This window comes from Podarcis pityusensis (genome assembly GCF_964106645.2).
Source record: "Podarcis pityusensis genome assembly, chromosome: 13".
Classification (NCBI taxonomy): Eukaryota; Metazoa; Chordata; class Lepidosauria; order Squamata; family Lacertidae; genus Podarcis; species Podarcis pityusensis.
Genome location: NC_138038.1, coordinates 37,808,739 through 37,836,738, shown reverse-complemented (window position 1 = coordinate 37,836,738; position 28,000 = coordinate 37,808,739). Strand labels below are relative to the sequence as shown.

Sequence of the window (28,000 nt, the reverse complement as noted above, 5' to 3'; positions counted from 1 at the left end):
GAGACAGACCTGCTAGTCCTCTGCAGAGAGGCTGGAATAAATGAAAATTCTGGTCCTGTGAGGAGGCTAGGAATTTCGGGGTGCCTTTCAGCACATACTCTGATCCTTTTGACTTTTTTCACCATCTGGCAGAGAGTTTTATTTCCACTTGAAGAGAGGGCTGAAGACTTGAAGCCCCAGGTACACCTTTCGAGAACTGAGGAGCAGTGAAATAATGATGCTAAAAGGGCAGGCGCAGTAGGATCTGCTTGTTGAATTAAAGGTGAGTCTTAGAATAAGGCATTCTTTAAAAAACAACAACCCAAAACAAAAAAACCACTATTCACAGTATTCACCTTGCAACAGTTCCAGATTCAACCATCTATATTATACCTCATAGAAACATAGAACTGTAGTGTTGGAATGGAATGAATGTTATTGGTTATCTGAGGGTGGCATTGAAACCAGAAGAAGGTTTGTGTTTGGCCAGGTGTAATCCAGACTGTGTCACATAGCAATGGAGAGTCATCAAAAATGGATTTGAGAATTGAATCTGATGTTGGCTTCTCAAAAAAACCCCACCCACCTTATTTGGTCTGAGGCTGCCACCCTAGTGGTACCTTGGGTTAAGAACTTAATTCGTTCTGGAGGTCCGTTCTTAACCTGAGGTACCACTTTAGCTAATGGGGCCTCCCACTGCCGCTGCGCCGCAATTTCTGTTCTCATCCTGAAGCAAAGTTCTTAACTCGAGGTACTATTTCTGGGTTAGGGGAGTCTGTATCCTGAAGCGTCTGTAACCTGAGGTACCACTGTACTCCAGAATCCTAGGTCTCCTGGGTCCTGCTTGCTAGTTCCCCATCTGAAAAGATAGATAAAAAAAAAACTTGTATTGAATGGCATTTGTACAGTCACTTCTTTTTTCTTGTTCTCCCTCTGCTCTGGCAATACAGATTTTGCCTGCGAGCTCAGCAGAGCATGTCTCCTTCCCTTTCTGACTTTTGTTGTTGTTGTGTGCATTTTATCTCTATTACACATTTCCTCCAAAGAGCATCTTCGGACCAGACTAGACAATGCACTTGTTGCTATGCCCTTTTTAAAATAATAATAAAAACAACAACAACAACAATAACAGTATAATTGTAAGTATGGGGAACTTGATTTTCATTGGGACTGTCGTGGAGTTAAACCACCCTCAGTATGTGCCCCAGTGCCCTATCTATCCCCAGCAGCAGAAAGCAAGCAGCATATTTCGTGCCACATCTAGTCTTCATAACATGCCATACATTTAAAGCACATGACTTCCCCCAAGGAATCCTGGGAAATGTAGTTTGTTAAAGGGCTGGGAATTGTAGCTCTGTGCTTTAAATGTATGGTGTGTACACATTTACTAGAGCAGCCTTTGCCAACCTGCTGCTGTTCAGAAAGAATCATAGAATTGTAGAAATGGAAGGGTTCTCTAGGGATCATCTAGTCCAACCCCCTGCAATGCAATGTTGTACTACAGCTCCCATCAGCTGAGACTGATGGGAGTTGTGGTCCAATGACTTCCAGAGGGTGCCAGGTTGGTGAAGGCAAGTAAACCCCACTGAGCCCTGTGAGGCCTAGTTCTGAGTAAAGACACAGAGGGTTGCATTAAAAGCCTCACAGCTTCCCTGCAATGGGCTCCATTATTTTCCTTCTCCCATCTGGTTTTCCCGTCTCCATCTCAAGGGTCAGTCGGCGCTCAGTGGTCACTCAGCATGCCCAGTCCTCCTTGGACTGTTTTGGAGGTTTCCCGCCTACCACTTCCGCTTTAGGGCCATCGCACACCCCCTCCCCCCAAAACGCCTGCTTGATCCCTTCTTATAACGCAGGTGTGAGGGAACATGTGGCTCTCCAGATGTGGCTGAACTACAACTCCCATCATCCCTTGCCATGGACTAGGCTTGCTAGCATGAATGGAAGCTGGAGTTCAGCCCAAAGATTCCCCATTTCTGCTTTAGAGAGCGGGTAGGGCCATTTTGGCAACGTAAAAATCCACACGTTGGCCTCTGAACTCAGAAATGGAGGGAATAATTTTGTAGGAGGACACCATGAGATTTTCCTAAGAGAGAGATAATAGGGCAGATAGAAACCTTTCACACAAGGTCTGGGTATTTGTAGGGTACATCTTCCTTGCTCCAGCTATCATCCCTTTCAAACGTTAGATTGAGGTCCACAAGGATTTTTTGTGTGTGGCGCCCCCTGAGCTATGGAATTCTCTTCCCTCTCTTTTCCAGCACAGCTGAAAATGTGATTATTCCTCTGAGCTTTCGCACACTGTTTTCATTGTCACCAGCTTTTAAATGTTAAATAAATATTCCTTTCAATTCTGTTTTTTAAATACTTTTCGCCGCACTGTGGTTTTAAACTTTTATATTTTTTTAACAAACTAGGTCATCCTGCTGAAAGGCAGTATGTAGACATTGTTCATATATTATCATTATTTGGAGCTTGCCAAGGAACAGACAGAGAGGTATTATAAAAGTGTTACTTTGCACAACAGACAAACAGCATGTGGTAGATGTTGGTCAGATAATGTCTGTCAGTATCCTCTTTTGCAGGCCTCCTAAATAGAGGGGGCTGGGGGGGGGGGAGAGATAGAGCTTGATTTGTAATGCAGATGCAGCCTTTGAGCATTACAGATCAAAACTAGCTGGGAGCTCTCCTCAGAGGAATCCTGAAGAGATCTGCTATCAGAGAGAGAGTGCCAAGTTTGCCTGTTGAAGCAAAAACAACAAAGTATCTCGTTGAGACACCTAAAAAGACGAACACGTTTATTATGGTTCATTCTTTCATGGACAGCAGCTGGGCTTCCCAGACTGATCCGTGCTTCGTTCAGGTGGTTCGCAGTGTGTCTGTGGATTCTTGGTCGAAGATGGGAGACGGCACATCCGTCACGTTAAATATTCATATTTATTTTTAATTGCATTTTAACGGCTTCTTTTATTTCATGGATTTTATTGCATTACAATTTGAAGTCTTTGGAATGTAATAAAATACAGCGCATATGAAACAAAAAGCCTTTAGAAGTCACACAGCCTCTAGCACAGCACATTGCAATTGCTACAACAGGCAGAAGAATCATGGTTCACCAAGATCCTCAGCAATTTTCAAGTGGTCCATAGCAGAAGAAACTTTGGGGACCTAGAGAGCCCACTTCATCGTGCAGAAAAAGTCTCCGTGTAGATACTTTAAAGCACATTCTTTCCCCTCAAATAATTCTGGGCACTGTAGTTTCTTAAGGGATGCTAGGAATTGTAACTCTCTGACGGGGGCTAAACTTACAGTGCCCAGAATTCTTTGAAGGAAGGCATCTTCTTCAAATGTGCTTTAAAGGTATAGGATGTACACAGCCTTAGGCATAAAGCAGGTTTCAGGTTGCACTGAGGATGCCAGAGGAAAGATTCCACCATGGCTGTTATGCCATGAGAAATGACCATGTTTTCCTTCATGCCTGCTTTGTGCCTCACAATAGGAACATTACTCCATTTAATTTAATATTGTCTACACTGGGTGGCAGCAGCTGTTCAGTGCAAGATCAGGCCTGGTATTTGAGAAGTAAGGGAGGCAGAGGCAGTCAAAATAGATTAACTGCAACCATAGTTCAAAGGCTCATGCCTGAGATAAATTCAAGATTGATTCATTGTTGTTTTGTTTTTTTTAAAAGCAAGCGATATATTCTAGAGGCATGTAAGATGTGGGTCCTAAGACCCTTAATCCCACTCCTTAAAATACAATCTGAACAAAATTGGTGAAGCAGCAAAGAGTTTATTGAATACAATATGTTATTGCAAGAGTGGGTGTCCAAAGTAGGCAAACCCCAGCTTTGTCAAAGCATAAGCTTATATTCCCTATACAGTACAGTGGTACCTCGGGTTACAGACGCTTCAGGTTACAGACTCCGCTAACCCAGAAATAGTACCTCAGGTTAAAAACTTTGCTTCAGGATGAGAACAGAAATCACGTGGTGGCAGCGGGAGGCCCCATTAGCTAAAGTGGTGCTTCAGGTTAAGAACAGTTTCAGGTTAAGAACGGACCTCCAGAACGAATTAAGTTCTTAACCCGAGGTACCACTGTACCAGAAGCACAGGTCCCGTCCCCCCCGTCTCCCCATTGGCTGGGTACTACAAAGTTTACAGCCTATCACAACCACCTAATTATCCTACCAACATTCCCACCTCTGTTCACTGTCATTCACCCTCTACATTTCTTTATTATTCCCCTTATTTGGTCTATGTTCCTATGCAATTACTTGCTAACCCAAGCAAAAATACCGCCTTCTGATCACAAGCTCTAACATCTCTAGTTAACAAGTGGGAGTTGATCTGGACTGCTGACACTTGTCTACTTATTACAACCACATCCTGACCACAAGCTCTAAATATCTCTTAAGCTGTCTGGACTGCATACATTTGTTTGTTTACCTGTTACATTTGTATATGAAAAAGCAACATCCTCATTTCTCACAGGGCATTTGTTGTAGTTATTTATTTATACCTCATAATTACCGGCAACATTAACAACGCAGGTCAAACAGCCACACTTTCATTTCTGAAATGTAGTTTATGCAATGTAGAGCATAGTTCCATGATAGGGGCTAGGAATTTTTGGGTGCCTTTCAGCACATACACGGACTTCCTTTGTCAGCTGGGCCACTATGTTTCCTGTGTGCTGGAGGCACCCAAATCCTGGAGTCCCAGGTACACATTTCTTCAAGGAACCAAAGGGTGGCCTTGAACAACCAACCTTCTGATTAACAGCCAGATGCGCTGATCCATTGCCCCACCTGAGGAAATGATGCCGAAAGGATATGAGTATTATATGAGCTATGATCTAAACCTGAGGTAGAAACTGGATCAGGCCAGGCGGCCAGATTATTATCTCCCTCGCCTGCTGTGGGTCAAAATTGTCAGGAGGGTGGTGTCACCCGCTTATCAACCAGCAAATTTCACCATCCGGTTTGAAATCAAACTATGTGAGATACATGGGTGGAGGGGGTGACGCCAAAATCAGAATGGAGTTTGGCTGTGTACATCTTAACAGCTTAAAATGCAGCTAGCCTGCTCTTTTTCTGAATTCGGATCAAAGCTGGTTCAGATCAAACCTTGTGTATACCACTTCCAAAATCAGTGGTGGGAGTGTATTGATGTGGAATAAACGGGAGTGTGGACACAGCTTTGAACTATGAGTAGATTGCCAGAGTTTCTCTTACACACCTCTGACAATAAACATTTATCATTTGATATCCTTTGTTGCAATTAGTTAAATTCTGTGTGGCTTATATGTTGGCCTCTGGGATGACGTGAAGGACTTGATGTGTTTGGATCCATATATGAGATATTCCTCTTACGTTTTTTTAAAAAACAAATCTTTTACTAGTGTGGTATTTCCATATGACCCAAAAATTATGTTAAAACCAATTGTTTCCCATTGTTTAAATTGTCGACAATTGTCCTGGTTATAAAAAATGGGGATGATATAAGAAAGGAATTAGCAGGGAAATGGGTTTGTGTGCATGTAATTTTTTATACCATCTTTTCCATATTTTTTCAATTGCCAATTTTTCATTTGTCTTTGGATTACGCACCAGAAATGCGATACTTTCCCATTTTATGGCTCCACTCTGGCGAGTGTTCAATTTTTATCCATATCTAAGCTTTATTGCCTTGAGCAATGGCAATTAGATTCTTAGTGTGTACTACATCATGGCAATATGTAATATTTGGGATACTCAGAGCCCCTTATGATGTTTCACTCTATAATGTGGAAAGTCTGATTCTGGCTTTCTCCCCACCTCAGTGGATAAATGTGATCATTAACTTTTGCTAGGTTTGCTAGGCTGATATCATGGCTGGAATGACTTCAAAATTTTGTCATCGTTTTGGGGGAATTACGATTCTTGTTGCAGCATTTTTTTCCTGAGCCATGGAAGTTTCAATTTGTCCCAGTTTATCAGTGTTTGTTTTACAGTTTTGATACGGGTTAATACTTTATTGTGATAAGCCAATTCAAGATTTGGGGGGAATTAATTTTCCTAAATATTTTAAAGATGTTGGACGAACTTTTAAGCCTATAGCTGGTGGGCGTGAGACATTTATACATAACATTTCTAATTTTTGATAGCTGATTTGCAGTCCAGCAAATGCACCAAAAGTGTAAGGTATCAATTCCTCTGGGTTCGTGATCATAATGGCAGTTCGAACACTTCAATTCACGGTTATATACCCTTGATGTCACTAAAAAAGGAATATGGCAGTGAACCCATTTGCAATCAGGATTTATTACAATTTATTTCCTTATGCGAAAAGAAGAAACTGATATTGCAACACATTGCAATCAAGTGTGGCTCCAGATTAATCCCAGTAGAAGGGACCAGGAGCCAAAATCCATTCCCCTCTCTAATATATTTATTCAAAGAAAGGAAGAGAATTTGGCACAGGCCCAGCATAATTAGGAACTCTGCACAATTAATCCCGGAAGAAAGAGCTGAGCCTCTTCTGATTTCACAAACGGGAGCTTCGCTTCTCTACCTTACAAATAAATAAATAAAAATGACTCCTATTCAGTCTCCCCACGGCTGGATTCTGGAGTGTGGAAACACAGCGAGATCTCCCGTGTGCAGTCTCTGGCGTGGGTAGTTTTCTGATCTCTCAACAAGATGCTGAGATGCCCAACCCTGCCTCACATTTTGCAACACCCTTTGAAGTGAGTCAGCCGACCACAACCCCTTAGGGACAACCCTGGAACCGTGACAACCCTGGGGATCAACTGCAGGAACAGTTGTCCTCAGTCCAGGTGAGTAGAGAGAAGAGGTGACACAGAAGCGTGCGCAACCATGAGGGAGGGAAGGTTTGCCAGTGCTTGAGGAGGAGAATAAAAGCAAAAGGAGAGGCCCTGCTGCTTACCCCTGCGGCTCCTGGGAAGAAGCGGAGAAGCGAAGAAGCAGAGAAAGGAGAGATTGGGAAGGTGCGTAATCTTAAGGAAGCGGGAGAACGTCGGATAAAACAAGGATGGGGAGAGGATGTGCAGAGATTTCTGCAGAAATTAGGATATGCACAAGAGAGGGAAGGGTGGGTGTAAGCAAGCAGCAGGCACCTGCCCCAGGGTCGCCGTTTGTGATATGCCTGCCCTGTCTTGCTCCTGGTCATCTCTTGCTGGTTAGTATAGATACAGTATAGGTAAGAAGTTTGCAAGGTAATACAGTGGTACCTCAGGTTAAGTACTTAATTTGTTCCGGAGATCCGTTCTTAACCTGAAACAATTCTTAACCTGAAGCACCACTTTAGCTAATGGGACCTCCCACTGCTGCACGATTTCTGTTCTCATCCTGAAGCAAAGTTCTTAACCTGAGGTACTATTTCTGGGTTAGTGGAGTCTGTAACCTGAAGTATATGTAACCTGAAGCGTATGTAACCCGAGGTACCACTGTATGTGAGTTTGTATGTTTGCAGACTGGAGGAGTGTGAAGCAGGAGGGGAAAGGAAGCGAGATGGGGGGAGGCATGAAAGGAGGATGAAGACAAGAATGTGTGAAGGAACTATGAGAGACAATGGGGTACAGTGGCTAGAGTGTTGGACTATTTTTCTTTGGCGATCACTCGTAGCTGAGTGAACATGAACATGGTTTTAACAGTGAGTCCGTAAGTGACTGTGGAGGCCAATTCTGGATCCACAAGTCCTTCCACAGTAGGGAGATAGGTTTCCGGGCGGGAGCTGATCATGGTGAGGGTTTGCTAAGCGTGCCTTCCTCTTAGTGCGTTTCTCCCTTTCATACTGAGTTCGAGCATCTTCAAAACCATGACACCTTTGGTAAACTAGGACCTGGGTGGCCAGGGGTCACCTCCCTACTCCATCATGAGGTTTGCTGGGTGACCTTGGACCAGTCACTGCTTCACAGCCTAACCCACCTCACAAGAGGGTTGTTGTGGGGATTAAATAAGAAGGGGGAGAACCAGGTATGCCACCTTGAGCTCCTTAGAGAAAAAGGTAGGATTTAAGGGGGGGGGCAGTAGCACTAAAAAAAACCTAAAAGGGGGAACAAGGAACGTGGGCAAAGGAGGGAGAGAGAAAAGCAAGTGTGGGTAGAGAAGAAATAGAAGAAGAAAATACAGCAGTACCTCAGGTTAAGAACTTAATTCGTTCTGGAGGTCCGTTCTTAACCTGAAACTGTTCTTAACCTGAAGCACCACTTTAGCTAATGGGGCCTCCCGCTGCTGCCACACCACTGCCACACGATTTCTGTTCTCATCCTGAAGCAAAGTTCTTAACCCGAGGTACTATTTCTGGGTTAGTGGAGTCTGAAACCTGAAGCGTCTGTAACCTAAAGCGTCTGTAACCTGAGGTACCACTGTGTACAAGAAGATGGAGGAAAGAAAAACACGTGTGGGGGGGGGGATGAGATGGAAAGGCAGGTGAGAAAAGGGCAGAAATCTCAAATACAAATCTGTGGCATGACCACATTTGGAAAGCAGTCCTGGTTGCCTCACCTCAGAGAGGATATTGTAGAGTTGGAAAAGGTTCAGAAAAACGGCAACCAAAATGAATGAGAGGGTGGAGCAGGTCCTCTGTGAAGAAAGGTTTGCAGTGTTTGCAGACTTTCGTTTAGACTGAGAAAAGGAGAGTAAGAGGTGCCACCACAGAAGGTTGCGAAATTTTGCATGGCATGGAGGAAGCAGGTAGAGAAAAGTTTTCTTCCCTCTCTCATGACAACTGAGCTTGTGAACATCCAAGGAGTGATAAAAGGAAGCGTTTCACACAGCACATCGTTAAACTATGGAACTTGCTCCCACAGAAGGAAGTGACAGCTTTAAAAGAAGATTAGGCAACGGAGGAGTGGGCTTCCAGTGACTACTAGCCATGATGCCGATGCCCTGCCTCCGTGGTCAGAGGCAGTAAATGCTTCTGAACACCAGTTGTGAGAAACCACATGAGGCGAGACTGATCTTGGGCTCAGCTTCTGCTCACGGGTTTCCCACAGGTATTTGGTTGGCCACTGTGAGAACAGGACACTGGACTGGTTGGGCCAATGGCCTGACTCAGCGTAAGGGAGTGTTACGGAAATGACGGGGGGGGGCACATAGTTATTACAGTGGTACCTCGGGTTACAGACGCTTCAGGTTACAGACACTTCAGGTTACAGACTCCACTAACCCAGAAATAGTACCTCAGGTTAAGAACTTTACCTCAGGATGAGAACAGAAATTGTGCGGCTGCGGCGGCGTGGCGGCCCCATTAGCTAAAGTGGTACCTCAGGTTAAGAACAGTTTCAGGTTAAGAACGGACCTCCAGAACGAATTAAGTTCTTAACCTAAGGCACCACTGTACAATGTTACAAATATCATGCCTGAATGTGTCCTTTCGACTTGACAGCTCAGGAAAGATACCTAGCTTTATAAATTCGTAGAAAATCCATACTTTAACCGACTCTCCTCATTCCAAGGCCATTTTAACCCTCGAAGAATTTTGGCTCCACCTCCCTCCATGAACCCAGAAGCAGGAAGTCAAGTAGGCAGCAGGAACAGGGCATCCTGCCATAATTCCCCAAGTGTGAGAGTACATACAGGGCACCCCACCCAGGGAGTGACCAAGGGGGCAACAGTAGACATTCCCAGAGGCAGTTTAGCAAGTCAGGTGTTCTGAAAGCCCATCTTCAGACAAGTCCTGAGGGAAAGGATATGTAAAGAGTTTTATTGTTCTTTCGGTGATGGGTACTTAAGAGGTGTTGGGAAAGGTGTCTGATAAAGTGACCTAATCGAAACAAAATAAAAAAAGATCCTTCCAGTAGCACCTTAGAGACCAACTAAGTTTGTTATTGGTATGAGCTTTTGTGGGCATGCACCCTTCTTCAGAAAGTGCCCTATTGTTGAACTTGTGTAACCCTTGAATACCCCTCCCCATTTGTGACATGCTAGTGATGATGCATCAATGATGCTGCTCAAAGTGTATTCTGGGGGAAAGAGGGAAGTTCTAAAAGAGGTTGTCACCCCACACTCGGGGTTCTTACTCTTGTGGGGATCGGTTGCACAACAATATACTGACCACTGTTTTGCTCCTATATTTGGCAGGAACCTCCTTCCTTTCTGACTGTATAGACCCGTGGGCTTTGCCCCGACGAGCTGGGCTGTTGGGTAGTCTCTCACCCCAGAATTTTCCTTAACAGGAGCTTCCTCCATTCCTATCTGTGACCTTCCAGATGGGGCAGGACTGCAGCTCTCACTCTTCCTGGCTACAGTGGTACCTCGGGTTAAGTACTTAATTCGTTCCGGAGGTCCGTTCTTAACCTGAAACTGTTCTTAACCTGAGGTACCACTTTAGCTAATGGGGCCTCCCACTGCCGCCGCATGATTTCTGTTCTCATCCTGAAGCAAAGTTCTTAACCCGAGGTACTATTTCTGGGTTAGCGGAGTGTGTAACCTGAAGCGTATGTAACCCGAGGTACCACTGTATTGGCAACATTGGCTGGGGTGCTGGAAGTCCATCAACATCTGGAGGGCCACCTCTGGCTTAATGCACACCTGCTGGGTTGATGAAGAGGGATGTCAATAAGGACAACTGAACAATTAGTTCAGGAAATTGACACACTGTCCTCTCAATTGTAAACAAATGAGGTGTCCCTTCCACACCCAGCGACCCATACAGATTAACTGGGACCCTGTCATCACATTGGGTGGAACTTTCACCTACTTTCTTCCAAAACATTGCCTGTGCTATTTATTTGGTACGCTGCCTTGGACACCTCAGTGTGGCATCTGTGCAATGGGCGCCTGGTCTGCTTTGAGCAAGGGGTGTTTGTGTACCACTGGGTTCAGACTCCGGACTATTGAAAAGGGCCAACCATTAGCTGTGTAACTGCCCAGTCCCTGGGGCTAGGAGAAGAAGCTAGCATATCTAGGCATCTTGCAGTCTCCTTGAGTTTAATTATCTTTTTTCCTCAGGCAAGTTTGAGAGCTGTGCTCTGGAGCCGGCAAAGACAAAAATAGAGCTCCTGTGTTTATTTTGACTACTGTAGGTTAGCTCCTAATTTCTCCAGGGAGCAGCGTTCAGGGAGACCAAGTTACCTGGTTGCTTTAGATGTGCAGTGGTTTATAATTGGAGAAGTAGATGGCTTTGTGCGGAAAAGTCTCCCTTCCCCTCTCTACCCTGCAGACCTAGAACTTTCTGCAAATCCCCAAATCTGTAGCAAAAGAAAATTGCTCCTCACCCAAATGTGCAGATGGATTAGTTGCCTTTAAATCATCATCATAATCACCACTGCCACCACCACCACTATTTGGGAAACAAGTGTTTCCCAAACATCATTTAGCGAAGAATACTTTTGAATTAAAATTAAGGGCACACGTCCCCCTTACATCCATCGAAGGCAAAAGAATACAAATTACTTGTCCTGAGAGGAGCTCTGTGTTTCTGTGTGAATTACTGTCCTGGGTGTGGAAGAAGGCAAGATCGGAACAGTGACTCATACAGAGACATAATAGCAACCTCCCTTTCTGGGCAAGTGGCTTTTGTTGGGAATCAATGAATGATCCAATCGCATCTGGTGCAACAACCCAACAAAATTAATCCAACTAGAGACAGATTGGAAGAAGGCAATGCTGGAGCAGAGAATGGTGTCAACTGTCTTGTCTGTTGGTCCTTAGCTAGTGAGCTACTACTGTGGTGTAATGCTCAGTGTGTCAGACTAGGATTGGGACCACTCCAGTTCCAATTCCTCGCTCAACCACGAAACTCACTAGGTCACCTCCAAGGCTTCCTGTGGGGACAAAAAGATTTCTAAGTGTGGAAACAGGGCATGGCTAATGCTTCATGCCTAGCCTGCAAACTCCTCAAGACTCATCACATACAGCTAGATGGACCTAGACCGGTCATATCCACACCATGTATTGAAAGCACTCTTACACCACATGGAGAATTCTGGGAACTGTTTATTAAACATGCTGAAAGTTGTAGGTCAGCACCTACGACTACGGTTCTAAGGGTTCTTTGGAGGAAGCCATGACTATTAAAGTGGTATAAATGGGCTTTAAATGTATGGATGTGGATGTAGCCTCTTGAACTACCGCCCCCCAACCTTCTGTATGGGGTTAAATGTAGCAAATGCATTTATTTAATTTCCACAAGTTTTGTTTACTTTAAATAACGAAATGCCCTTTGTCTGGTGTGTATTATTCATTTTTAATAATAATAATAATAATAATAAATAAAAAGAACTTGTTTATGCAGACAAATGTTACCCCGAGATAAGAGTCAACCAATAACTTGGTTGTTGTGTCTCACAGCCTAACCTGCCCTACAGGGTTGTTCTGAAGGTAACACCAGAGGCAGAGAGAGAGAGAGATCACTTTGGATGCTACCTTGAGCTCCTTTGGAGGAAGAGTGGGGTTGACATATAATGAATAATATTACAGTGGTACCTCGGGTTACATACGCTTCAGGTTACATACACTTCAGGTTACAGACTCCGCTAACCCAGAAATAGTGCTTCAGGTTAAGAACTTTGCTTCAGGATGAGAACAGAAATCGTGCTCTGGCAGTGTGGCGGCAGCAGGAGGCCCCGTTAGCTAAAGTGGTACCTCAGGTTAAGAACAGTTTCAGGTTAAGTACGGACATTCAGAACGAATTGAGTACTTAACCCGAGGTACCACTGTAGTCTTTTACACAACATTTGATATTTATTCAACTCACTTTCAGTATAATAATTTCTTACGTTTTGACTTCCCATCCTTATGCCCATGATGTTCCTGTTTGTATTCCTTTATCTGCTGCCATAACTTCAGCAGATAAACTGCCATTTATTTTCTAATGTATTATAACTTATATTACAATCATTACTTCCCTTGCCTATTATTCAAATCCTGCTCGCGATTTCAATTGAAGCGGGGGGTGGCGCCAAAGGGGAAGGCACTCCTCAACGAAGTTCTCCTCTTTTTGATATTTTATTGTTACTGTCAACTTCGCCATCTCTGCATAGTCCATTAACTTTAAAATCCATTCTTCTTTCGCTGGGACTTCTTCTTCTATCCACACCTGCACATACAGGATTTTGGGTACGGTAACAGAATACATAAAGGACCATCTCTTTTAGAACCTCTGTCCCTGTGAATTATTGTTCTTAACACACACACACACACACACACACACACACAGACACGTAGCAAACCATTGCAGCCAGTTTTTGAAGACATTAAGCAACCGGTCTCACACAGAAAACAGAAGAGATACATGCATGCCCACAAGCAGCAGAGATGCATTGGAAGCAACCAAGCCCAGCTGGCCTGATGCAACAAAGGGAAGAGCTCCTGCGCCTTTAGGGATTGCATAGAAGAGGGGCTTGCATCATTTCAAACCACACCCGAAACCCCTTCTTTTTTGCACAACTATTAACGGTGCCGGAGCCTTGTTCTCTTCTGAATTATGGCAAAGCTAAATCAGTAAATCACACAGCGAGACCTGTGGGCAGGTGTTTGGGACTCCTGGATGGATTACTTCAATTGTCACAAGTACGCATGAGTCATTTTCGTTTGGCACATGATGTGCCTCAGAACCCAGTTCTACAAACAATGAGGAGCCTTTCACTCCTGGGGTGTTGCTTATTGTGTCAAGTGTGGGAGGAGGCCTCTGGTCAGGTCCAACTGGCATGGCTTGTTTCTCTGAGCCCTGTGGTATTATTAACTCCTGATGTTGCCAATATGCCCATACACCTCTGATGCCTGAGAGGGGTGGGGAGCTGCCCTTGACTTGAGGAGAACTTGCAGTGGAAAGGGAGATGTGAAATGCAGTTGCAAATGTCTTTAAAAGACACAGTAAAACTGTGATATCTCCACAGTAAAGGAGATATCTTCCTATACACATAAAAATATAAGGCTGTCATCATGCAGTCTCCACTGGAGCATTTGTAGCGCTGTGTTACAATCCTGAATTGTCATAAAGTCAGGAAAGGGGATGGAAGTAAAAGAGAAGGCAGGTTTTAAGACGACGGCGTTAAACAACAGCAGAGGTTTGAATAAAGCAGGGATGGAGAGACACAAAGGAGCATTGAAGAAGTTATGAGGGAACAGGGAGAGTGGGGGCCTGGGTGAGGTGGAATGGGAAGAAGTTGAGGGTAGGCAGGATTAGTGAGCAGCACAAGGCGGGGCAGCCAGTGTGTGTGTGTGATCTTGTGATCACATCCACACCAAGGGCGATACAGTGGTACCTCGGGTTACATACGCTTCAGGTTACATACGTTTCAGGTTACAGACTACGCTAACCCAGAAATAGTACCTCAGGTTAAGAACTTTGCTTCCGGATGAGAACAGAAATTGCACAGCGGCGACGCATCAGCAGCAGCGGGAGACCCCATTAGCTAAAGTGGTGCTTCAGGTTAAGAACAGTTTCAGGTTAAGAACATACCTCCAGAACGAATTAAGTACTTAACCCGAGGTACCACTGTATTCAACTGGGTTTTACTCAGAGTAGACCTATTGAAAACAATGGCCCTAGCTTAGGCTGCATAAATACTATACCTTTAAAGCACATTTGAAGCTCATTCTTTCCCTCAAAGAATTCTGGGCACTGTTGTTGACCCCTCGCAAATTCCATCAACCCTTAACAAACTACTGTGTCCAGAATTATTTGAGGGTGGCGGAGAATGTGATTTGAATGTGCTTTAAAGCTATAGCATCTATGCAGCCGTAGTCATGCTTATTAATTTCAGTGGTTCTGCATTTAAAGCAGGATCACTCCTGACTGCTCAGGGTGACATGAGTGTTGTTACGAGACCCTCATTCCCTTCACAGAGCTCCAGTTCCCACAATTCCCTGGGAAGAGGGATTGATCATTGAACCAGTCTGAGAGCTGTAGCCCAGTGAGGGGAATAGGAGTCTCCTAACAGTACTTGGAACGCTTAACAAACTAGAGTTCCCCCTTCCCCACCCTAATCTCTGAGCAGTGTGAGATTCCTGGGGTGCCAGGAATTCCTTTGGAATGAGGCACAGCAGAGACTGTGGTGTCGTCTTTAGGACATATGGTTTATTTACACATATATTCAACTTGAGCCTATGATGGAGAGGCTGACAGCATTAACACCCCAAGAGGGCCTTGCTTCTCCCATAGCCACAGCTTTGGATTCAAACATCTCTCCCCCTCTTTCTTTTCCCAGCTTGCTGCTTTTCTTCTAGCTCACCTTCCTGCACTCTCCACTTTGCCCTTTTGTCTTTCTAACTAACCATGAGTTTAGGAAGGCCCCCCCACAGAGGGCTATCTCATACAGAGCCCCCTTCCTTTGTTCCCTTAATGGCCCATCACCCAGGCTATCACCTAAACAGGAAGCTAGCCTGGCTTTTCCAAGAGTTTCCAAGGTGGCCCAGGCATTTGGCCTAAACCTTTCCCCAAACTCATAACAGTATGTTAATCCTAATAGATATGAGAGGGTTTAAGGCAGATGTGGGAAGCTGATTGGCAGATTGCTATCAGTGAAGAGGTGTGGACCTCAGTGGAGGAAATTTCCATTTAAATTGGTCTCTGCCTCTGCAAGAGAGATAGCATAAGAGTGCAAGAATGGCACCTCACACCTATTTAGTTATACATACAGTGGTACCTCAGGTTACATATGCTTCAGGTTACATACGCTTCAGGTTACAGTCTCTGCTAACCCAGAAATAGTGCTTCAGGTTAAGAAATTTGCTTCAGGATGAGAACAGAAATCATGTGGTAGCAGCACAGCGGAAGCGAGAGGCCCCATTAGCTAAAGTGGTGCTTCAGGTTAAGAACAGTTTCAGGTTAAGTACGGACCTCTGGAACGAATTACCAGTAAGTATTTAACCCGAGGTACCACTGTATAGCTAACCTATATGGCTAGCTGATATTAGTTCCTAGTACAGTGGTACCTTGGGTTAAGAACTTAATTCATTCCGGAGGTCCGTTCTTAACCTGAAACTGTTCTCAACCTGAAGCACCACTTTAGCTAGTGGGGCCTCTCGCTCTCGCTGTGCCGCCACCACATGATTTCTGTTCTCATCCTGAAGCAAAGTTCTTAACCCGAGGTACTATTTCTATGTTAGCGGAGTCTGTAACCTGAAGCGTATGTAACCCGAGGTACCACTGTACTGTACACATCAAACTGTTGGAGAGGTTTCCAGATGTCGGGTTCTAACCAACATATGTGGTGGGCATGTGGAAAAGTGGCTCATTTCTGGGGGGAGGAATTTGTCCAAATAAAAGCAATTACTGCACAAAATGTCTCTAAATGTCCAGATCTGGCGCTTCTCAGTCTTTACATGGGAGGTAATATTAACTTAACAGCTCAAACCTCTAATACGTTCTCTACTGCTAGCAGCTGTGCTCATGATAAAGAGATACGTAGAGGGCGTCTCTCTGACAAATTGGTACAACAAAGTATAGCTAATAGTACCTGTGGAAATAAATACATAATAGACTCAAACTGGCACAATGTTTAAAACACAAGTACTCTTTTTGTATTGGATTGGCACAGTTTTGTTATGTACAGGGCTAAAAAAACCGAAACTCAATTATTCCACTCACGTTATAAAACATTTTGGTTACCATAATCTGTTTACTGCCATCTTTAAAAATAGTAGTGTGGGATAAGAACCTATTATGTTATTTGGTCGTTATTGTGCATGTGTTATTTAAGCACGAGCTTCTGTGTTAGGCTGGTATATTTAATCACTTATTGGTATAATGTTGCTGCATGTTGAAATGATTTAATAACAAAATAGAAAATAAATTTAAGAATTAAAAACAAAGCAAGCTACAGTTCCAAGGATTCTTTGAAGGGAGCCGTTGACTGTTTAAAGTGGTATAATACTTCTTTAAAGGTGCAGATGGGGCCATACGTTTAACTCAGATTTAGAGCACATGGCTTGGCCCAAAGAATCCTAGAACCTGAAGTTTACCCCTCACAGAGCTACATTTTCCAGGACTCCTAACAAATGACAGCTCCCAGGATCCTTCGGGTGAATTCATATGCAGCGAATGTGCTTTAAATGTATAGTGTGGAGGTGACCTTTCTGTCACAATCCTAGAAAGCAAGTTAGTGGGGTGTCACCTCATGAAACTTCTTCACAAATGGATAATTATCTTGTGGAATTCACTAAGACAGCTTTTTTTTAAAGGAGAGAATTAGGATGCTTCCAGACTGTCACCTCATTCTGACTGCGATTCAGTCATATCCTGGCAAGTTCAGGATGTGAAATTAGAATTGATTGGGTGGTCTTGCAATGATGCAAACCCACTTCCCCCAAATAATCTGTCTTTTTGCGGTCTTTAAGGAAAGGGGTGGGGGTGGGGTGGGGAATGCAGCGCAATGTCATCTAATTCTCCTCATGGACAAATGTGGCTCATGAAACAGGTTGCTTCCCAACCTGAGGCAAATTCGTGGAGGTCGCTCAGCAACTGTTGGCCACAGTGGGATGATCTCCATGTTCAGAGGCCGTGTCCTTTGCAGCACCAGATGCTGCTGGCAAACAAGGAGAGCCATCCGTTGCCTTTCTGCGTCTTGCCTGTGTGCTTCTCAGAAGCAGCCACTGGAGCAGAATGCCAGATGGGACCTTTGATACGAAGCAACAGGCTCCTCCGCTGCTCTTGCAAACCTCCAAGGCACTTCAATTGATTGTAGGGGAGCTGAAATCTAAGTGCACTATAATTTATTCCCCCCCCCCCCGCTCCTCCTCTATACCAGAAAGAGGGAATAAATTATGCCAGGGCATTGTGGGATCTGGGGGTGCTTGCAGATGACCTGTTTTATTGAGCATTCATCCTGATTTGTCTGCCGGGAGATTAGATGATGTTGGCTGTTTAATGAGCATTTTTTACTCTGCTTTCTTTGGTGAGGCGGTTCAATATCAGTTGCATCAAATTAAGTCCTATTTCACACCTGCCTCTGCATTCCCTGTCACTTACCTTATTGCAAAAGTCTAATCTTTTGGGGAAGCAGATTTATTGTGCAAGAGCTCCCAACCAGCTTTAACGGTGCAGCTGGAGTTTGCCAGTAAGCGATTGAATTCCACCTGGAAATAACATGAATCTGGAAGCACCCTGGGCTCCAAACTCTAAGGGCCTGTCCACACTATGGCTTAATGTAACCCCTTGTGACCCCTTTAAAACAGGAGCCCCTCTCATCCATTTGGCATTCTTCCCCCAGCTACTGGTGTCTCACATTTTCTCCCTTCTAAATCTGGGAGTTCCCTATGCTTTGAATATCTGAGCTGCATCAGTTGCATAGGGAATCTCCGGATTAAGGGAGGATAAAGTGTGGGAGAGCCATATTTGGAGAACACTAGTCACAGTGAGGGTGGATTAAAGGAGGCACAAGGGATTCACAAACTGAGTTGTGGATGGGCCCTAACTCCTTTTCATCTGGTCCAATTCACTGCTCCACACTATTGTATTCTCTCACCACCACACCTGATATTTCATAAATCTTCCCCTCTCTTTTAGAAGCTCCATCGCCATCCGTCTCACAGCCACAGAATTTCTTCACTTGGGAATCATCCTTTTTCAGCCAACCTCTGCCTCCAGTCAACACCCTTCCTGTTATCTGCGGAGTCCCAGGATGTTCAAGGAATATTTCCAATACAAGGGGATCAGTTTTCCTCAAATTATCTACTCAGGACAGGTGCTGCAGATGGTGGAAAACAACTTCCAAGTTCGGGACGACGATATTTTCAATGTCACCTACCAAAAATCAGGTACAGGGGAAATGTCTTTGAAATGCTCCCAACAGGTTGTGCTCAGTTTCCCTAGTAAGAGCTGAGCACCAAGGGATCTTTATTAATGATGCAGAAACTCAGACAAGGTAATGACACACTTTTATTCTAATCTCATCCAGCAAGCTTGGCATGTGGTTAGCTCAACTACGCTTTGTACACACACAATAGGTGTCACGTGACAGCTGAGATTAAACTTCTTAACAAGCCATTATTTCTGAGATCTCCCTAATAAAAAAAGGCCGCTTTGCAGAGGTGAGTATTTTCCACCATGTATCTTGGCACAATGCCTCACCCAATGCACACACAATGCCTCACATGTGAGGTGCAGGATATTGTGGAGGGTGTATTCCATTTACTTATTTGTCCAGACCTGCAAATCCAAAACAACCTCACCCAGTCCTTAGCTTCTCTTGTTACAAGCACAGGCTGGTTGTAAGAAGTCACAGAAGGGAATATTGACTACCTGCCCCTTCTTCAAGGTCAGTGGGTTCAGATAGCTGAATTCATTGTTTCTGGGGTCAAGGGATGCAGGTAAATGTTATTAAGCACAGCTTCTTTTTTCATAATGTTTTGAATTTTACATATACTGCAAACTTGGGGGCTTCCCGGGCAACCTGTCTTATTCAGCATTCATCCTGACACAGGGAGATTAGATGACATTCCCTCCTTGATAAGCATCCACTCTGATTTGTTGTGGAGAGGCTAGATGACTTTGGGCAGTGGCGCCAACTTGAATAAAATATTGGGGGAACCCCACCACTCTGCCCCCCACCAGAAGGTCGCCAGAAGGATGGAGTGAAAGAGGCTGGAGACAAGGGAGTGCAGCCCAGGCTGAGTCCCCACCCCCAGCCCAGCACAGGCTGCATTCTGAGGCCCAGGCAGCTGGGCTCTGGGCATGGGAGGTGGTGCTGTCCGAGCCGGGGCTGGCACTGAGATGCTGAACTATGGAGCTCACTGGCAGACGACAGTAGGCCTAGCCTGCGCACTGCTGCCTCCTCTCACTGCCCCAGGGGTGCCATCTTGGGGGGGGGCAGGCCTTCAATATTTTCAAGGCCTCCCAAATTCTGCTACGATCCTCAAAAGCACATGCTAGGGTGAAGCACCCCTTTGACGATCACCTTCCAGGAAAGTATTGTATTGGTAGAGCACAGCCCAGGAGGGAATCGTTGCCCGTGGGCAGGCTGGAGCTAGGCACTTCCGAACTAACCTGTGCTTCTTTTGGGGCTCCTTCATAGGGACCGTGTGGATGCTGGAGATTTTAAGCCTCATCCGTAGCAATGGTGACCCCAGCTGGTGCCGGACAGTTCCCAACTGGGACCGAGGGCCTTGGTACGAGACCGTGATAGGATACAGAATAGCTTTGACCAACAAGTCACCACGCATTATCAGCTCCCACCTGCCGGCACAGCTCTTCGCAAAGTCCTTCTTCAAATCCAAAGCCAAGGTAAGACAGAAGAAGACCTTACTGAGACACACTCCCAATGATTTTCATAGCCCCCCCAATGATATCCCCACCTTTTCTACCAACAGGTCATCTACACAGTCAGGAATCCCAAAGATGTATTGGTATCCCTCTACCATTTTGCTTCCATGTTTCGTCCCTATAAAGACCCCGGAACCTTGGACCAATTTCTGGAGGGCTTCCTAAAGGGAGATGGTGAGTGAACTGAGGGGGTGGGAGGCAGGGGCAGTGTTCTCCCCCCTTTAGTTTAGAGGGTCATGCCTTCTCCTAGCCCCCTACCATCCACCCTTGGTATTCCTCATGCCCCACACGGTTCCTGCCTAACACCGATTGTGTGGTTGCAGTGCCTTTCGGATCCTGGTTTGACCACGTTAAAGGCTGGCTGAACTTGAAGGACAAGGAAAACTTCTTCTTCATCACATACGAGGAGCTGCAAGAGGTTGTTATTATGTTATTATGCTAGTAAAATACAGCTTTGCATTTTTGCAAGCACGGATACATCCTGCCACCCGGAGCAGAATGTATCCAGGCTTGTTAAGATAGCTCGAACCTGAAGGTCGCGAAAAGTGTGAGAACTCCCACACTCTCCATGCCGGATTGTGTGGGTATGTGGATTTCTTGGCTTCAGATCTGACTGGCACATCTTCTCCCCCTGTCCCCAGCACCCCCATGTTCAAATGTGTGGGGCACAATGCATTTAAAGCACAAGGCACCGACCCCCATGCGGATCCTGGGAACTGCAGATTATCCTTCTCAGAGCTACAATTCCCAGCACCCTTAACAAAATGCAGTCCCCAGGATTCTTTGGAGGAAGTCTTGTGCCTTAAATATACAGTGTGGATGTGGTTGCTGCCTTTCTGTTCTCTGCAGGGCCAGCCCTACCATGAAGTGGAGCGAAGCAACTGCCTTGGGCGGCAGCAGCAATAGTCCATTTCCCTCCCCTGAGTCCCCAAAGCTAGCCTGCTCTGGGCTCCCTAAGGTAGCCTGTTGTCCTCAGATACAGTGAGGGGTGTTGTCCCATTGCCAGCACTGAACTGTGGCTTTGTACAAACTATACATTTAAAGCACATTCAAAGTACGTTCTCTCCCTCAAAGAATTCTGGTCACCGTAGCTGACCCCTCACAGAGTTACAGTTGCCAGTGACCCTTAACAAACTACACTGCCCAGAATTCTTTGAGAGGCAAAAGGTGCTTCAAATGTGCTTAAAAGGTACAGCCGCTTGACACATTTACACCATACATTTAGAGCATACCCATTGCACATTCATAGTGCATTACTTCCCCCCAAAGAATCCTGGGAATTGAAGTTTGTTAAACCACTCTGGGAAGTGTACCTCTGTGAGGGGAAAACCGCAGTTTTGAGGATTACTTGGGGAAAGTCATGTGCTTTAAATATCTGTCAGCTGTGCTTTAAATGCATTGTGTGGATCTGCCTTAAGATTCAGCTGACAGTCTGGTTGGATTCTGTACAGGTTATTAGGGTGGGCATGAGGGATGCTAGTCAGATCACTGGAGAAATTATGAGGTAGAGGATAACCTCCTATGTTTCCAGCAAGGGACGTAAAAACATCCAGGTTAAAGACCTTTCCAGCAATCTGGGTGTCTTTGACTGTGCATTAAAAATGAAACAAAAAACCAAAGACCAACTTTCTACCTGTTTAATTACTTTGATCCAGCCCTGTCCATAAATGAGTGAGTTGAGAGCATAGTGGGAGACCCAGATCTTCTCTATCTCTACCAGGGCTTCTCAAACTCCTGAGTTCATTGACCTCTTGATGGACTCCCAAATTCTTAGGAATGCAAATTCCTTAAAGTGTAAAGACATGCTGGAGCTCTGGTATTCCTGGTGAGCCCGTTCCCCTTTCAAGCTGAGGGCTCTTCTTGTCACCCTCAGCTTCCTTCCTTTATACTCCTGACATTTTCCTGCCACCTTGCCTCCCCAGACTTAGCAAACCTCCTTCCTCTCTTCATCTCCTCCATCCTTCCAAGGCAACGTTTGCCATCCCTTTTTATTCAGCTGCCAGCGCCCTTCTCTTAATGATGCCCTTTGCCCTTATCCCTGCTTCAGTCAGAATATTGCTCTGGCTATCTTCACTTCTTTGTCTGTTTTCTATTTGACTTTCTGCTTGGTCCCTTTCTGTTTCACATATTCATTCTCTCTTCCAGTCTCACTCTCGCCTTCCTGCCAGGCCCTTGTCCTACCTTCACTCCTGCACTCCTTCAGCGTAGGACAATTCTTCCATTCACCCACAGTCTCTGCTGCTACACCTTTTGGTCCTGCTTCCATTTCTGTACGCAGGTTCCTCATCTCCTGTTTCCCCTTTCTCAGCGGCTTAGACCCCACACCTGAGGTGTCTCTCCTCTCCCTTTGTCCTCTGTCAGGCTGGGCAGCGCTGTATCATCACCCCTGCAAATGTCACTTCCAATTGAACCTTCTGGTTGAACTGCCAACACTTCAGCGCACCAGAGATGCAGCCCGCCTGCATGTTCCTCACAGTAATTTTGGCCCCCTTCCTCAAACTGCGATTGCCGAATCACCATCTGTTTGTTGCTTTGGAATTGCCACAACAGCCCGGTTAGCTTTGAAACTCTTTCCATGTGTGGTGTCAATCTGCTTAAGCGTGTTTATCTCAAGTGTGCATCCTCTGCAGCTGCTTACAATTTCCGCCATCATTCTCCAGGACCTGCGAGGAAGCGTAGTCCGAATTTGCCAGTTCCTGGGCAAGGACTTAGACGATGCAGCCATAGACTCAGTGGTGGCGAATGCCTCCTTCGAGGCCATGAAAAGCAACAAGATGTCAAATTTCTCCCTCTCGCCCCGCTTCCTCATGAACCAGAAGAAAAGTGCTTTCCTCCGCAAAGGTGACAGTAGGATGGGCTGGGAGTGATCTGTCCGCAGTGTGTGCCTCAATTAGGGGTGGCAGCCATTGGGAATCCCCAACAAATAGTCTGGTGGCAAATTTATTATGCCATAAGTTTCCGTGGACTTCATAAGATGCATGGAGTGTGATCCTTCAATTCCAGGTGCATATAATAACGAACATGGGTGTAAAGCTCAGGGGAATGTTAAAGCTGAAGTCCAATAGCAATTAAATGCAAAAGGTGCAGTGAGCTCCTTAAATGTATGGGATCACCAGTGATCTTATGAAGTGGACTTTCAAACACAAAGGCTTGTGCTATAACAAATTAGCTAGGTTTCAAAGTGCCACAAGGTGCTTAATTTTTTTTTTTAATTATTTTTTGCCATGACAGACCGCCCTCTAGGTGTGTGTACTAGCCTCAGCTCCGCAGCAGTACCAGACAGAACCTCCCCTCAGTACTACTTGTTGGTTCTGTGTTAGGCTCCTAGGGGGTTATCCTCTGTCTTCCCAATTCCTACAGTTCCCTCATGGGATCACCAGCTCACCCCAGTTAATTTGTGTGTTTGTGTGTGCATGTGCTCTCGCGCGCGAGCACACACACATACACTTATGCTTATGTGTGCCTTGATAAAACACTGCAACAAAACAATCTTGGCGTGATCTTATTTATGGCGAGGGCTGGGCAAACCTATCAATTTCGGTTCCCCCCAGTTCTTCGTTTTCCCAGTCTTCATTTCAGTTCTCCACATTTCAGTCTGCAATGAAAAACAAAAATTTCTTGAAGATTCATCAAAATTTCAGTGCAAGCTTCTCAAAGTATAAACATGGCTATTTTGCAACTTGTATAGAATTTTGCCTAATATGCACATGTTTTCGCAAAATATAGTTTCTCCCAAAATAATGCATTTTTGCATGTTACTTTCATGAATATATGCATTTCTATCAATGCTTTACCCCCAATATATGCATTATTGTACATATTAGTTGGCTTGCAAACTGCATTGAAAAAGTTGTAGAAGTGCAAACCGGAGAAGAGCGAATTTCTGACGATGGCTGTGTTTTGTTTCTTGCATTGTTTTGGAAAGAGATAATTAAGGTAGGTTCATCTTTAAATGTGAACTGAATCAAATTTCTCCCCCATCTCTACTTATGACTTCATCAAGTTTCATGTAAGTGATCTTTTACTGCACATGTAACCCCATGCACTGGTGAAACACTGCACCCAAAGGATATTGATGCAACCATACGTTCTGTCCCACCAAGGTTGCTTTTTTTTGCAGTGTTTTATCAAGACACATGTCTGGATCCACAATGCAGAGTGAAGAAAAAGGCAGAATATGCAGCGAAGGAACTAAAATCTATAGCAAACACCACACAAAATCTGGGGCAGGGAACAAATTCCTAATGCATTGGTTTGACTTGGAAAGAAAAAAAAAAGGGTAATTTACAATCTAGGAAATGAGAATTTTGGAAGCATCCTTGTTTCTTGCTCAGTAACTTGCAGCTGTCAGGTATGATATAAATCAGCTCTGCTCAAAAACATTTTTAATTAAGGTGAGGCAGTTGCAAAAGCTCACTTTCCAGTGTTGCCCTGATCTCCAGTCCCTGGGTGAATGCAGGAAGCACCAGTGAGTTCATCCGGGACGGGAGGAGGAAGATGCTGTTCCCCTGTATTGTTATGCAATTCCCCAATCTCTCAGCGGTGAGAGGATTCAAGGGTGCAGCACCTTTGGCTTCCTTTGGAATGAGGTCACTGGAAGCTTACTGGCGTTTTGTAATATTTGTGCTTGTTTGCAAATGCACAGGTTGAACATAGGTGGAGGCATGACATTAGGCACCCCAACAGACCCCTGAGAAGTTCACTGGCATCCACACCTAGGAGAACTGACAGTGCCTTCAGGGCTCCAAAAATGCTCACTCTGTGTCTTTCTTTAGCCTCCCAGCAACTCTTCCAAGTCTATTTTTGTCTCCTGCCTGCCTGTATACACCCAGCTGGGAGTGGAGAGAGACAGACGCTTCCCATTCAGATCTTTGCCACCCATTAAAAAGGGCAGCCTTTAAGAGACATCAGCCTACAATTTCCCTAACAATGGGGAAGCTGACAGGCCTAAACTTGCCCAGCTGGTTTGATCTACTCCAGTAGTCCCTTTTAGAATCATGGGATTGGAGGGGATCCTCAGCTCAGCCGCCAATCCCATCCTAACGATAGTTAGCTAAAGAATTTAGGAGACAGGGCAAAATGTACAGGCATTGTTCTCACATTTTGTGTGTGAGAAATTTGCTTGCCTCCCACTTTCAGTGTTTTCCTTTATCCCCCCCTCCTCACAAACCCTCACACAAAAAACCCCCAAACCCTGCAGACACCTGCAGTTCTTCCCTCCGTCCCCAAATCCCCAGATACCAATCAGAGAATGTTCCTGCTCTCCTTGCACCTCCAGAGTCATGTGGCTGGTCCCTGTGAGAGCAGGAAGCTGGACTAGATGGGCCATTGGCCTGATCCAGCAGGGCTCTTGTGTGTAGCCATCATTTGTTGTTGTTGTTTAGTCGTTTAGTCGTGTCCGACTCTTTGTGACACCATGGACCAGAGCACGCCAGGCACTCCTGTCTTCCACTGCCTCCTGTAGTTTGGTCGGACTCATGTTGGTAGCTTGGAGAACACTGTCCATCCATCTCGTCCTCTGTCGTCCCCTTCTCCTTGTGCCCTCCATCTTTCCCAACATCAGGGTCTTTTCCAGGGAGTCTTCTCTTCTCATGAGGTGGCCAAAGTATTGGAGCCTCAGCTTCACGATCTGCCCTTCCAGTGAGCACTCAGGGCTGATTTCGTTCAGAATGGATAGGTTTGATCTTCTTGCAGTCCATGGGACTCTCAAGAGTCTCCTCCAGCACCATAATTCAAAAGCATCATAGGAATTGCCTAAGAATCTGGCAGGGTTGTCCTCTCTCCCCGTTATTGTTTATTTTAGTATTGGAAGTTCTGATGCGAAGTATCAGAGCAGATGAGAACGTTAGAAGAATAAAGGTAGGAAGTAAGGAATTTAAATTGAAAGCATTCACAGATGATTTAGTAATCACTGTAGAAGATCCAACAATCTTACTTGAACAGGTTATTTATAAGATACAAGAGTTTGGACAAGTTGCTGGTTTCAAACTTAATAAAAATAAAATGAAATTATTGGTTTAAAATATCCTGAAACAGGATAAAGAAAAAATTCAACAAGAAATAGGTATAAATATTCACAACAAAGCAAAATACTTAGGGATATGGCTAACACCAAGGAATATTAATATGTATATATAAAGATAATTATGAAAAAGTTTGGAAAGAAATAAAAAGGAAATTAGAAATCTGGAACAGAACGAACTTGTCATTATTAGGGAGAATTTCAGTGATCAAGATGAATGTCTTGAAAAAATGTTGTTTTTATTCCAATCAATTCCAGTGATAAGTAATATAGCATTTTTAAAGACCGGCAAAATGATATTTCAAAATTTATATGGCAGGGCAAGAAGCCGAGAATAAAATATAGATTATTAACAGATACTAAAAAAAGAGGAGGCTTCTCACTGCCGGTCATGAAATTATACTATGAAGCTTTATGTATTTGTTGGATCCGAGAATGGATCAAATTTAAAAAATACAGAACTATTGGATTTGGAAGGACATGATAATAGATTTGGCTGACACGTCTACCTATGGTATGAAAAAGCTAGAATACACCAAAGTTTCCAAAATCATATAATTAAGAAAGTGATATTTAAAGTTGGGGCAAGTATAAAGATTTATTGGAACAAAAAACACCACAGTGGCCTAAAAATCTGACCAGTGGTCCCTCCATTCCAGCACTGAGCCCAACCAATGAAATGATCTTAGGGAGCTCATAAAGGCCGTGTGGTGTAATGGTTAGAAGGCTGGAGTAAAACCTGACAGACCAGGGTTCAAATCCCAACAGGGTCGTGAAGCTCACTGTATGACCTTGGGTCAGTAATAGTCTCCAGCCTAACCCTACCTTATAGAGTTGTTGAAAGGATAAAATGGAGTGGGGGGGGGAGAACTATCTACATCCCGGTGAGCTCCCTGAAAGAAAGGGGGCATGGACATGTCATGAACAAGGCAGCAAACCGTGCTTGATGGAGAAAGCAATCCTTAGCTGTTGCCTCTAATTTCAGTAACCACTGTTCCTTGCTTTGTTAACACAACAAAGCAAGGCTATTCTCATGTTCTTATACTACCTCTGAATGCACCTCTATTTTTAGCTGTTACCAATAAGAATCACTGATAGGAAGACACACTCTCCCTGACTCTGCCTATTCCTCATCAGACAAGGGGCAACATCACAGCTCTTGGCATATCCACACAGTGGTCATCATGTGCTTGTAGAAATATTTCTTCCTCCATGTCTATCCTGAGAATAACTGGCAATTACTTTCTGTTACTGGTTTCCAGGGATATCCGGCGACTGGAAGAACCATTTGACCACCACGCAGAGCGAATGTTTTGACCAGGTCTACCAGGAACGCCTACGAGACTTAAACGTCACATTTCCGTGGGACAAAGAATGAATCTGGCCTTCCCCGCTGACTCTCTCCAACACCGGACTGATTTAATATCTCAATGGGATACCAATGGTGTCTCAGCACAACACGCTGTAGATTAGTGGGGACATCTGGGGTGGGCCAGAACTCCTGGAACCGTGGGAGGAGAATGGGGTGTAGTGAGAACTGGAGTCAGGGCTCCAGGAAGGGAGTGAGCTGTGGCGGATTAGATTCCAGAGGTCACCCAACTATGGCTCTTAAGCCCTGAGCAATCAGGGCACATGGCCAGGAAGGCGCATGTTGCAGCAACCTTGCTGAAGCTAAGCAGGTCTGGGTGTGGTCAGCAGAAGACCACCTGAATAGCCCTTTGTGCGATGTCTTAAGTTCCATGATGGGAGAAAGGATGTATTGTAATAAAATAAACCAATATCCAATGGT

At 44.8% G+C, this 28,000-nt stretch overlaps 1 protein-coding gene and 1 long non-coding RNA gene across 4 annotated transcripts; both read left to right on the top strand.

The window, feature by feature from the left end:
• On the top strand, positions 1-28,000 carry LOC308461633 (sulfotransferase 2B1-like). Of its 3 annotated transcripts, none has more exons than XM_080978704.1 (7): positions 1-262; positions 18,435-18,685; positions 19,942-20,150; positions 20,237-20,363; positions 20,513-20,607; positions 22,850-23,030; positions 27,474-28,000. In XM_080978704.1, the coding sequence occupies exons 2-7, from the start codon at positions 18,550-18,552 to the stop codon at positions 27,587-27,589; spliced, it is 864 nt and encodes a 287-aa protein (XP_080834830.1). In that variant the 5' UTR covers positions 1-262; positions 18,435-18,549; the 3' UTR covers positions 27,590-28,000. The 3 variants fall into 3 exon arrangements, with proteins under 3 accessions (XP_080834830.1, XP_080834831.1, XP_080834829.1); XM_080978705.1 differs by lacking the exon at positions 1-262 and adding an exon at positions 6,605-6,795; XM_080978703.1 differs by lacking the exon at positions 1-262 and adding an exon at positions 6,778-6,966.
• Positions 23,037-27,073, top strand: LOC308461638. Its single transcript, XR_013978930.1, has 2 exons — positions 23,037-25,329; positions 25,390-27,073. It is a non-coding gene; the product is annotated as an uncharacterized lncRNA (long non-coding RNA).